The 11,841-nt window shown below is 54.0% G+C and overlaps 1 protein-coding gene across 1 annotated transcript; it reads left to right on the top strand.

Moving 5' to 3' along the window:
* Positions 1–2,237: 2,237 nt before the first annotated feature.
* Positions 2,238–11,151, top strand: NT5M (5',3'-nucleotidase, mitochondrial). The gene is made up of 5 exons (XM_027683952.1): positions 2,238–3,065; positions 6,400–6,500; positions 7,205–7,265; positions 7,661–7,775; positions 7,957–11,151. The coding sequence occupies exons 1-5, from the start codon at positions 2,802–2,804 to the stop codon at positions 8,112–8,114; spliced, it is 699 nt and encodes a 232-aa protein (XP_027539753.1). The 5' UTR covers positions 2,238–2,801; the 3' UTR covers positions 8,115–11,151.
* Positions 11,152–11,841: the final 690 nt, after the last annotated feature.

The following is an 11,841-nucleotide window of genomic DNA, read 5'->3' as shown; positions in this document are numbered from 1 at the left end:
GGCGGGAAAGCGGCGCGCGCCGGGAGCCGCCGCCGCCGCCGGCCAATGAGGGGCCGCCGCGGGCGCCACGCACCGCCCGCCGCCGCGCGCCGCTCGCGCCGCCTCTCGCGAGAGGTGCGGTCGCCGTGGCAACCGCCGGCCCCGCGTCAGGAGGCGCGGGAGGGGCCGTGACTCAGCAGGGCCGGAGGGGGGGGACGTGGTGACGTCATCGGCGTCACCTCCGCGCGACTCGGGGACCCCCCGCGACACCGCAACCGTCGCGACATGGGGACCGTCGCGACAGGGGGACCACAAGCCCTCCCGAGTGCTGGCACCGCACGAGCAGTGCAGATTTAATCCCTCTTGTCCCCTGGGAACGTGGTGGTTGTCCTCTGATTCCGTGTAATGTTCGCCCGGATATCGGGGAACGGGGTTTGTATCCCGCTGGTTGACTCGGTTTATATACGTGGGAGTGTGTTTTCCATTCCTCAGGAGCTGCTGCAGGCAGAGAATGTGTCAGTGCTTCAGTATCCATGGAGATGATGGAAGCCTGTGTGGAGATGACGGAATTATAGACCATCCTGAGCTGGAAGTGTTGAAAATGATACAACCTTTCTAATATTTTTAGTGGCTTTAATGAAACCCTTTAATTAGTTGTTTTAGCTTATGTGTTAGGCCTTAAATCACTTTTAGCCAGCATACAGCAAAAAGTTGTCATAAGGCAACTTTTGTGAGATGACAGCTTGGGAAAAGTACTAAAACTATAAATTTTGTTAGAAGTTAACCTTTAATGAACAAAGCCCGTGAGAGAGAAATGTGTTGTTGAAACTGGACATCTGGAAACAAGGACCTTTTGCAGAAACCAGCAGATAAGGAAGAAGACTAACAAAGGCTCAGTATTTGTGTCAGAAAATCCCTACCAGGGGAAAAAGATACTAGAAAGATGAACTAATTAGCATAAGCAACGAGAGATTAATAACCAATAGTGGATGGAATACTAATTAATGAAAGGGAATTATGTCATTTATAACCAATGAACATTAATTAATTTGTTAAAAATGTATAAATACATGGAAAAGGAATGAATTGGTGTTTATTATTCCTGATGATTTTGGAGGTATTTGGCAACAGAAGGGACCCACAAGGATCATCCAGTCCAACTCCTGGCAATGCCCAGGACACCCTAACAAACCCACCATGTGCCTGGCAGCGTTGTCCAAACACTCCTTGAGCTCTGTCAGCCCTGGGGCTGTGACCACTGCCCTGGGAAGCCATAAGTTTGTATGTATTCCCTCCCTGCTTATTCAGGAACATCCAGCTGTGTTGAAATCCCATTCCTTGCAGGGAGCAAAATGCCTCCAGTGGGAGTGAAAGCACAACACAGACTTGAACTTCCCCCGTTTGCCCTCCCAGCCTCACTGCTGGGTTCACCACCCAGCCAGTTCTGCTTCCCTCACTGTGACCTTCCCCAGGTCACCTGATCCCTGCAGTGCATTTTCATGCCCTTTCTATGATCCAAGGATAATATATTCCACTGGAAAACATTCTGGACTTGAAAAATTAAATACAGTGGAACTGTGTTATTGCTGTCAAGCAAAATCTTTCCCAGCTCAGCGATTGCCTAATCCTGTCAGTGCCACTTGGAGAACTGCCCCTTCTCCATCAGTTTTAACCCTCATAGCACTTTTTGACCAGATCTTTGGTCCTGTGTCAGAACATTCGTGGTGCTGTCGGTGCTTCTTTGGGGTCCCGGAACCGGCTTTTTGGGCTCTGGCTTTTAAGGGTTCCTGTCACCCGTGGGGACAGAGCTGTGTCACATGGAGCGAGACCCTGGCCACTGCGTGTCCCCTCCGCGTGAACTGGCAGAAAAGGGTGTATTTTATGCAAAGATCACGTTGCTGTGCCCCTACACATCTGCGCCCCCAAACCCCACCATCTCTGCAGGCAGGGACAGACACGGGGGCAGAGGGCGGGATCAGGGACAGGGTCCGCAGCAAGCGAGGGGAAATAGAGAATCCCCAAGACTGAAAGAGAGGGAAACTGAGGCCGGGAGGAAGGGAAAGGGGAAGGAGAAGGGGAAGGGAAAGGGAAGGGGAGGGCGCGGGGCCCGGGCAGCCTTAAAGCGGGCGGGCGGCGCGGAGCGGCCGCGCTGTCACAGGCGCTTGTGCCGCTTTAAGGCGGTGCCGGCGCTCCGGGCTCGGCCCAGCACCGGGAAGAGGAACTGGGCTTTGCACTGCCGGGTCGGGGCGAGCTCAGCGCCGGGCACCTCCGGGCACCGGCATCGGTACCGGTCCCCCCCCCGCCGCCCGCTCCGCGCTCGCTGCCAGGGAGGGATGGGGCGGGGAGGGGGAGGACGCGCTGGGCGCCAGGACGGGCCTTTGCATCCCCCCCGCGCCCCGCCGCAGCCCCTCTGCTCCCCTTCGCGTCCCCCCCTCCGCTCCTTGCTTCTGCTGCAAAGGGATGTGCTTGCCACGGCTGCCTGCTGGCGGGGTGCCTGCTTGAAATAAAGGCCCCTCTTTTAGCTGGAGAGCCCCCCATCTCCTTCCTCGAGCCCCTCATCCCCTGCCCCGAGACCCTTATCCCCTTCCCCAAGCACCGCATTCCTTGCCCTGATCCCCATCCGCTGTCCTGAGCCCTCCATCCCTGAGCACCTGTTCCCTTTCCTGAGCCTCCCATCCTCTGCTCCAAGCCCCTCATCCCCTGCCCCAAGCCTCCCGTCCCCTTCCTTGAGACCTCCATCCCCTGCCCTGAGCCCCTCATCCCCTTCCCCAAGCCCCCTCCCATCTCCTTCCCGAAGCCCCTCATCCCCAGCCCCCTCCACCATGATTTTGCTGAGCTGCTTCTTGCACCTGCGGCCCCGGCGCTGCAGCCCCTTGGCAGGGCTGGGCAGGGGGCTCGGCCCCGCCGGGGGGTCCCGCAGGGCCCTGCGGGTGCTGGTGGACATGGACGGGGTGCTGGCCGACTTTGAGGGAGGCTTCCTCAAGAAGTTCAGGGCCAGGTACCCCGACAAGCCCTACATTGCCCTGGAGGACCGGAGGGGCTTCTGGGTGTCGGAGCAGTACGGGCGCCTGGGACCTGAGCTGAGTGTGAGTTGTGCATCCCCCGGCTCTGCGCGTGCTCTGGTTGGGGCTGGAGCTCGGCCCCGCGGGACCCCCTGACCCCCAGGTCGTGGGTGCAGCGCTGGGGAGGGCTGTGGGTGCTGGCCAGAGCTCCCACCAAAGTACAGGTGCAGGTCTGCACACAGGAGAGCTTCCAGTGTTGCCTTTTTTCCCCAGAAATCCAGTGTCTCTTTCATAGAAGCATGGGATAGTTTGGGTTGAAAGGAACCTTAATGTTCATCTTGTTCCAACCCCCTGCTATGGGCAGACACACCTTCCACTAGACCAGGTTGCTCAAGTGGTCTAGTGGTCTTTTTCCCTGCATTCATGGATGGAGATACATGCAAGGAAAGGAGATGTTTCAGAACATCTGTCTTCAAATACCTCAAATTGCATAGCTGGCTTTTTCTAGCTCTGATTTGGACACATGGATTGATACTGTTCCTAGATGGATTATTTAGCTCCTCAACAGCAATGTGAGGGGTGGGATGCAGCACAAAAGTTGAGAGCAAATAATGCAATTAATGCTTCATGTAAGGGCTTACTTAAAATTAAAACAACTCCAGACCCTCCATGCCTGAAAATTACTGTATTCATTTTAATGAGTAAAGCCTAAAAGCAGAACCTCTCTTTATGTGTACTTTATCATTTAACAATGGGCTGACCATAGCAGAGAGTTGGTTTCTGCCTCTTCAAGTTTCTCATCTCATCCATGGATTGCAGTTGCACTGGTTGAAAGGTGTTACGGCAAATAAAAGTGCTCCTGTTTTTAGTAGGACAATGGCTACAAGGAAAGGAGCAGGAATAAGGTCCGGAGCTCTCCCATGGGCAAAGTCCTAAACATCTTGATGAGCTAAAGGAATAACGTGTCCTCTCTGGGTGGGATTGATGAAAGGGAAATGGAGAACGTCATTCATGCAGTAAAGCAGATGTTAAAAGTTTGGCAGGGGTAATGCATGATAATGAATTTTTCTTCCTTGATCTTAACTACGTTGGATGTGTTAAATGAAGTGAGCTCATCTTGTGTCTGCTGTGATCATGTAAAACCACCGAAACCTTGGGCTGAACAAGTAGCAAAATTTCCACAGATCGACCTCAGAGCAGTCCTGGTTTCACCCATGGTTTCAGAGCAGGGATGAAAAGAACAGGATCTACTTTGTGGATATGGGCACATGGGCCATTCCAGCCCCCCTCCTCAGAGAGAACCATTGACCTGATGTAGGGGACCAGAAAATAGAAGCTGAAGAGTCCAACAAGCTGCAGGTCCCAGCTCTGAAAGAGAGAACAGCTCAGCAACGCACTGAGCACACAGACCTGGAAAGATGGGAAGCCCTGGACAGGCAGGGAAATTCCTCATGGGGAGACATAAGAAGAGGGAATTTGAGGGTCTGTCCTTCTGGCACTTGGTGGGATTCCCAGCCCAGGGGATTTTTGCATCTGCTGGGTCAGCATGATGGTTTTGGTGCCACAGGGAGTTATTCTGTCTCTGGGAGCTGAGTGGGTCTTTTCCTCAAGATGAGCTTAGTTCTTCCCTCCTCAAGCTTGATTGCAAAATGCTTTTTGACATAATTGGAAGCGGGATAACTGCGGAAGTCCTTGCTGAAAGAAAACACTTCAATGCAGTTTGAAGTGCTCTGCTGCATCAGGCTGTGTTTTTCGGGTGTCTCTTGTGCAACTACAGTCAGTGTCTTAAAAACAGAACATCATTGCTCACCAGTCTGAAGCAGAGCAACTCTAGTTTGAATATTTGCCTGACCCCATGGCAAACTTTTAGGGCATCTGTTCTTGCCATGGAGCCAGAAGGCATTTCTGCTGCCTCTCTGCACAAATCAATGTGTTTCATTTTGGACAGCCGTGAAGAAGGCTTTTGTTCCCTCCTCTGATCCACTGATGTTTTCTGCTGCTTGGGCAAAAGGAAAGAGTGCAACAGAGTCTCTCCTTTTTAAATTGGATGTCTGGTCTTGTCACGTTACTTGGGATTTTTTCAGAAATACAGGGTTTGATTCTGGCATGTCATGTTAAAAGCTCAGTGACCAAATATGTGATGGGTTGATGCATTTACCTTCCTGAGAGGAGGCAAGGTGTGCAGCCAGTGTCCTGGCACTGGATAAAGCAGGATGGGACTCCTTAAGTGATCCTGTGTTTGCTCTGGGGTGTTGCTGCCCAGAGCTTTGTAGTTCCCAGTAAAGCCCCAGTTGCTCATGGTTGCCTGCTTTATTCCCCCGGTACAGGCATAGTAAAGGCAAAATGTGGTGATTACTCACTAGATTCCTACACATCAGGCAGGAGGGAACTGCCAAGTGCCAGGTTACAGGAAGGCTGGGATAGGCTTGAAGTTCCTTTTGTCCCCATTCCCCTCCCTCAAATTTGGAAACAGAAGTGTTCAAAATGAAAATCAGTCCTTCAGAGCAGAGCTCCCTTCAAAACTTCTCCCAGCTGCATCTGCAGCTCCTCAGCTGCATCACAGTGCCAGGACAGGGCTGCTTCTGCTTCTTCCCAGCTCTCCTCCCCAAGGACCTGGTGTTTGTGCAAAATAATTGCTTTCCTTGGCGCCTGACAAGCTGTTACATGTTTGAGGCAGTGCAAGGGATGCTGTTCTTTAGAGCTGTGCTGGATCCATAGCAGGCAGCCCCTGGACTCTGCCCTCATCCCCAGGTTTTGCTCCCTGTGGTCTCATCTCTGTTCTCCCTGTGCTATACCATTGCATCCTGGCTGCTGACCTGGATGTTAAGTGTTTCAAATCCTTGCCTAGAGATGCTCTATTTGCCTGGTAGACCTTGCCCAGGCATCCCTGAGGAAGAGCATCTGCATTCATCCTGACATGTGGTTCATCCTGTAATATACTTGCTCCTGGGAGAGCAGCCCGGCTGCTATTTTAAGTGATCTCATGGAGACAAATAGGCCAGACAGCATCTGTGCCTGAACAGCATCACATTACAGCAGGGCTACCAGGCCACATCAGCTGGATCCTCATGGGTCCATCCCTCTGGACCCACACCCAGGGTTTGGGTCAGATCTGAGTAATCTCTTGTGTTTTGCCTTGAAGGAACGTGCTGCTCTCTCTCTGTCTGGGGCTGCAGAGGCAAAACCAAGTCTGCTGCAGAGCATCTCCAATCTAAATTGGATGGAATGGGTGCGGATTGGCAGGTGGGGACCAGAGGCATCCACAGAGGGAAGGGGAGTTAGCAGGAGGGGACTGGAGCTGGTGCTCCCACCTTTCTCACTGTCACCATCCTCTATCCTAGCAAAAGGTGAGGAAGATTTACATGCCAGAAGAGTAGCAAGAAGCCCTGTGCAGTAACTGCTCTCTTTCCACTCACAGGAGAAAGCCATCAGCATCTGGGAATCCAAGAACTTCTTCATCGAGCTGGACCCACTCCCTGGGGCTGTGGAAGCTGTGAAGGAAATGGCAAATTTGGCAGAGTGAGTAGGAACCTGCCCCATGGCGTGGGGATGGATGGGGTAGTAGCTGTGGCTTTGCAGGCTCATCCACCTCCTGGCAGAAGAGCTGATACAACATAAACATTAAAAATAAATTACTCCCAGCCACCAGGCATGGGAGGAGAGAGAGGGCTTTGATTCCTGGAGCAGTCACCAAGAACATCAGCCATGTGCAGCCCCTTCCCTTCAGCTCTGCTCTTGTGCTGTGGGTGTGGGCGAGATCCTGTGAATAATAATAATAATGGCCCATCTTCGCGAACGAAGATTTGGGGAAAGGTCTTTTTACCTTTCCAGCCTGCGCAATGGATTTTTTAGGTGAGACACAGCCTGCGCTGAACTGAGCCCACCCTTTAATCCTAAGGTTCATCTGCCGGGGCCAAGCAAGCTTGGACAATGGCAGTGAGGTCCTCAGGACGTAGGTTTGTTTAGAGTGTCCTTCTCATAGATGGATGGCCACACAGGGCTAACGACCTCCATCAGGCCAGGAGACCGGGATTTGAACTCGCGGTTGCAGCAGTGAAAGTCCTGCACGCTAACCACTAGGCCACCAGGGGTCTCACGAGATCCTGTGAGATGGGGGATTAAATCACTGTGGTTTGGTCTGTGTGTGGTGGGGGGTCACCATTGGGGTCCTGCCTGCTCTGGCACAGAGTGACACTCTGCCCCTGTTTTTCTCCTCATGGCAGCACCGACGTGTTCATCTGCACAAGCCCCATCAAGAAGTACTGCTACTGCCCTTACGAGAAGGTGAGCAGGTCCAAATCTCAGCCCCCCCTCCTGCCCAGGCTGCCCAGCAAAGGCAGCTGACCTCTACTTGCCTCCAGCTGTAAAATGGCAACAACATTTCCCTGTGCCATCAGTTTTGTCCCTAAGCATCTTCACAGAGCAGCAGCTCTGCCATCAGCCGAGCTCTGCCACTTGCATGCACTGAGGTTCTTGGTCTTAGGATTTCATGACGACATTAAAAGCTGCTGGGCTTTAAAAGAACTTGTGCTCCAGCAGCATCCAAATCTATCCCACTAATGAACTTACTAAGAGAGATATCATCCCTGTGTAGGGGCCAGGGCTCCTACTCCACCAAGCAGCCCCTGCCCCATCCATCAGCCTTCCCTGAGCTCACCCCCTGCCTCTTTGCCTTCCAGTACGCCTGGGTGGAGAAGCACTTTGGCCCTGAGTTTCTTGAGCAGATCGTTCTGACACGGGACAAGACAGTGGTTTCTGCTGACCTGCTTATAGATGACAGACCTGATATAACAGGTAAGAGGTGAGGGCTGAGGGAGTGCCTGGATGCAACCAGTGATGGGTGTTGGTCCTTCCATGCTTGATTAGGCTCTTATCAGGGTTTTGTATCTTCAGGCTCTTCACAGTAGAGCAAAGTCAACCTCAATGTCTAGAAGAGGAGTTGTCCAGAGTACTGACCTCTCTCCTTGCTTTGCAGGGGCCGAGCTGAACCCCACCTGGGAGCACGTGCTCTTCACTGCCTGCCACAACAAGCACCTGCAGCTGAAGCCCCCCAGCCGCCGGCTGCACTCCTGGTCCGATGACTGGAAGGCCATTCTGGACAGCAAACGCCTCCCACCCGGACAGGCCACCTAAACACCGGCCTCCCACGGCCACCTGGGGCTGCAGCCACCCCCTCATGCCCCTGTGGAGTCCTGCTGAAGGCTGAAAGCACGGATGGACAGACAGACAGATGCTGTCCCTGCTCTGGAGAAGAAGAGGAGGGTGAGCTGAAGCGCCACAGCCACCTGGACCTGGAAAACAGACCCCAGCCCAGCTGTGCCACAAGAGACCAGCAGCAGGATTGGCCCTGTGGACCTGACAGCCTGGCCGGGGGGCATTTCCCACTGGCTCCTGGGGTCTCTGTGCTGCATCTGTACCCCCCACGAGGCCAGCCTGGCATTTCTGATGGACAAGGCCCCCCTCAGCGTGTCACTGCCCTTGTCTGGTGCACTGCAGGGCACAGACCAGCTCTCTACCCTCCCCTCTGCGTTACAGTCAGGGATCATGTGGGTGGTTTGTTTTGTCCTCACAGGGTTTCATCACAAGGGGCTGCCTCAGGGGGTGTTTCCCCTGCCAGTGCCTGGATCTGTGGAGAGGGGTGGCTGGAAGGGCTGGGGAGCAGGTGGATGCTGCCCAGGCTCCCTGCACTGGCCCAGCTGGGCTATTTCTTGCAGCTGATGCAGTGGGATGGCTAAGTGCTTCCCTGCTGGAAGAGTCCCTGCAGGGGGATATGAGGACAGTACCAATCCTTCCATGCATCGGGCTGTGCAGAGAGAGCCCTTGAGGCACTGTCACACCTGAGATGTAGCCATCCTCCAGCTGGTGGAAGGGATCCCCACTTGCCCTCATCCCCAAGGAGCTGCCACAGCTTCAGAGCTGGGGCTTTAGAGCTGATTTGGGATGAAGAGTGGGGCTCTTCTCCCAGCTGCTCATCGCCCATGAATCGCTCACCCAGGGCATTTCTGGGGCAGCAAATATCCCAAAGCCTTCAGTGTGGAGCTGCCTGGGAAGATGCCACTGGGGGAGGAGCTACAGCATAGCTGAGAAGGGGGTGAAGCAGAGGCCCCATGGGTGTCCAGAGGACAGCTTTGGGGTTGTGATTGTGGAGGATTGTCACAACCACTTCCATGGCTGCTGTTTGCAGTTCTCACATGCTGCAAGGGAAGATGTTTGGGTGGATGTTGCTGTTAAAGGCTGGGGAGCTGGTTTCAGCTGGGGTAGAGTTAATTTTCTTCACAGAAAACAGCCCCATAGCAGCCGCTGTGAAGAAATTTAACTCGATGCCAGCCAAAACCAGCACAGGAGCCCATCAGTGGTGCCCAGCAGACTGTGTCACAGGGTCACTTTGTTCTGCAGCTCCACCACTGTCTCGGCTCTGTATGTCCAGGGTCAGAGCATGTGCCAGCCACCACTGTCAGGTGACTGTGCTGGACCTGCTGAGCTCTGGGAACAGCCAATGCTGCTGGGAAGCTGCAGGGGAGCACCAAAAAGGGAGTGTTTGGACCAAGGGACAGTTCCAAGAGGGATGCTTTTGGCATAGCTGTGCCCACATCCTCTTCTTCCCCTGTCTGGCTCGTTCCTGCCTCTGTGAGCCCACACCAGTCTGGCCTTGAACTGCAGCAACCTGTGTGGCACCAGAAAGCAGCCACTGCTGCTGCTCCTCTGCCCAGCCCCAAGAGAAAGGACATCCCAGCAGCTGGGAGAGCCTGGCATCCCCTCCCTGCCTACGGCACTGCCAGAGAGCAGCCACGACCTGGCTGTCCCAAGTGGGAGCTGATGCTGGACTGCCTCAGGCAAAGCCCCAGGGATGCACCAAGTGCATCCCTGCTGACCCCACAGAGGCCATCAGCCCTCAGTGCTGTGTGTCCCCACACTGTCTGGGATCCCACCGTGTGCTCCTGGCCCAAGGACTTGCTGGCTGCAGGGGTAAAATTCCCCACTGGGACACATAGCCCCACGGGCAGAGGTGGTAGCCACGGCTTGGCTGGGATTAGCCACCCTGTGCTCCTTGCTCACGCCTTTGGCTTGGCTCTCCCCTCTCCTTTGGCTCTCCCCAAAAGTACATGAGCTTAAAGCTACATAACCTACAAATAACCCAATTCAGCAGTGGCAGCCAGACCTCCCCATCTGGGACCTGGAGAGGTTCTGGAGGTGGTGCTTTGGAACCTGTGCCTTCCCCGGCTGCTGCAGCAACAGGGACAGAGCTACACTGACTTGAGGCTTTCTGAAAGCAGTTCTTGGGGTGGGGGGAGTGCACAAAGTTGACATGGTTGGCCCAAGGTAATGGGAGTTACATACCACAAGCAACTTTATTTTCTTTCTTTCTTTTTTTCCTCTTTTTTTCTTTCTTTTTTTTTTTTTAACTGTTTAAACCACTGTGTGCTTCTCTGGGTGGTGGGTTTGCTTTGGGGAGGTATACTTGGGATGTGCAACCACCTGAAATGCAGCTCCCTGGCCAAGAACTGCCTTGGATGCAGAGTTTGCAGGCTGGGAGCTGGGACAACATGGGAGCACCGTGGGCAGCCCCCACAGCCACTGAGCATCACAAACCCCTCGGCTCCACCAGACCCTCACTGACTGTGGGCCCCTCTGTGCAGCCGGGGTGTCTTCATGGGATCCAAGCTGCTTTTTTCCCAATGGTACCATGTAAACACAAACTGCCCAAGCTTTCCAGAGCCTTCTCACTGCCCATCCTCGAGCCAAAACAAGCTGGCACATCATTACAGCAGCTGCTCAAACCTGTCATCTTCCCCCAGGACTGGGGCAGACCCAAGGGACGTGGCTCTCTAGGGCCAGTGGGTCTTTTCCCTGTGCTGGGATATGATGGCAGAGACACCACACGGGTTCACACCAAATACACTTGAAAGGAGAGATGGAGTTGTTTGTGCTTGATGCTCTGACTCGATGCACAGAGATCCTGAGCAGGTAACTGGCCTGTTTGCTCCCTCCACACTCGGGACCAGAGGTGACTCTCCCTCACTGACAGATCGGCCTGTTCATCATTCAAGCCCAAATGTGTCCAGCTGGGATACACAGAGCTGTTATTTTTGAATGTACATCTGTAGACCTGAGGCAAATGAGGAGCATTGCAATAAAAACTGAGGTTGATTGTCATCCAGCTGCCTAGAAATGGAGTTTGGGTTTGCAGTTTCCAAGGCATGGATCTGTATGGGAATGGGGGGGGTCACCTCCAGGCTTGGGAATGTCCCCCTTGTCCAAAAAACCTGGAACCAGCCCTGCTGCCCTGGCAGTGCCAGCACCCCATTAGACATAGTCCCTGTGGGCAGAAATAAAGCTGAGGGGTGGTTTTGGGTAGAGATCATCTTCCTAAAGATCTTTTACAATAAATAAAGCCATGAAGTGTGTCTGCTGTTGGGCCACAGAGCAGAAGCTATTAAAGGGGCTGGGGCTGTCACAGGCTGGCTCTCCCTGGGGTTTTGTACCTTGTTGATCACTGCTGGCTGCTGCACATCCACATCCAGACACAGAGGCTGTGAGGTGTCTGTGGGCTTCCCTTGCCCACCATGGGGCCGTGACACAAGGATCCCTGTGTGTGACCAGCACCTGCATGCTGTGAGCAATGCCATAGCTCAGCTGGACACAGGGGACCAAAGGCAGGGAGGAAGGCCTGTAGGATCATACCAGCAGGGCTGGGAAAATCATAGGATCATGGTCAGTGCCACAGCTCATGCCTGAGATGTGCGTTTCTGGGTCTGAACCCTGCTTGGCTGTGGCTGGACAGCCTGAGGCCTGGCTCTGCTCCCTCTGGCACCAGGTTCAGGAACGTTCCATGAGAAGTAGTGACCTGCTCCAGTGAGAC

Source organism: Neopelma chrysocephalum, unplaced genomic scaffold (genome assembly GCF_003984885.1).
Source record: "Neopelma chrysocephalum unplaced genomic scaffold, ASM398488v2 Primary Assembly neopelma1_65, whole genome shotgun sequence".
Taxonomy (NCBI): domain Eukaryota; kingdom Metazoa; phylum Chordata; class Aves; order Passeriformes; family Pipridae; genus Neopelma; species Neopelma chrysocephalum.
The sequence above is the reverse complement of the archived record's forward strand: the minus strand, read 5'-3'. Positions and strand labels throughout refer to the sequence as shown.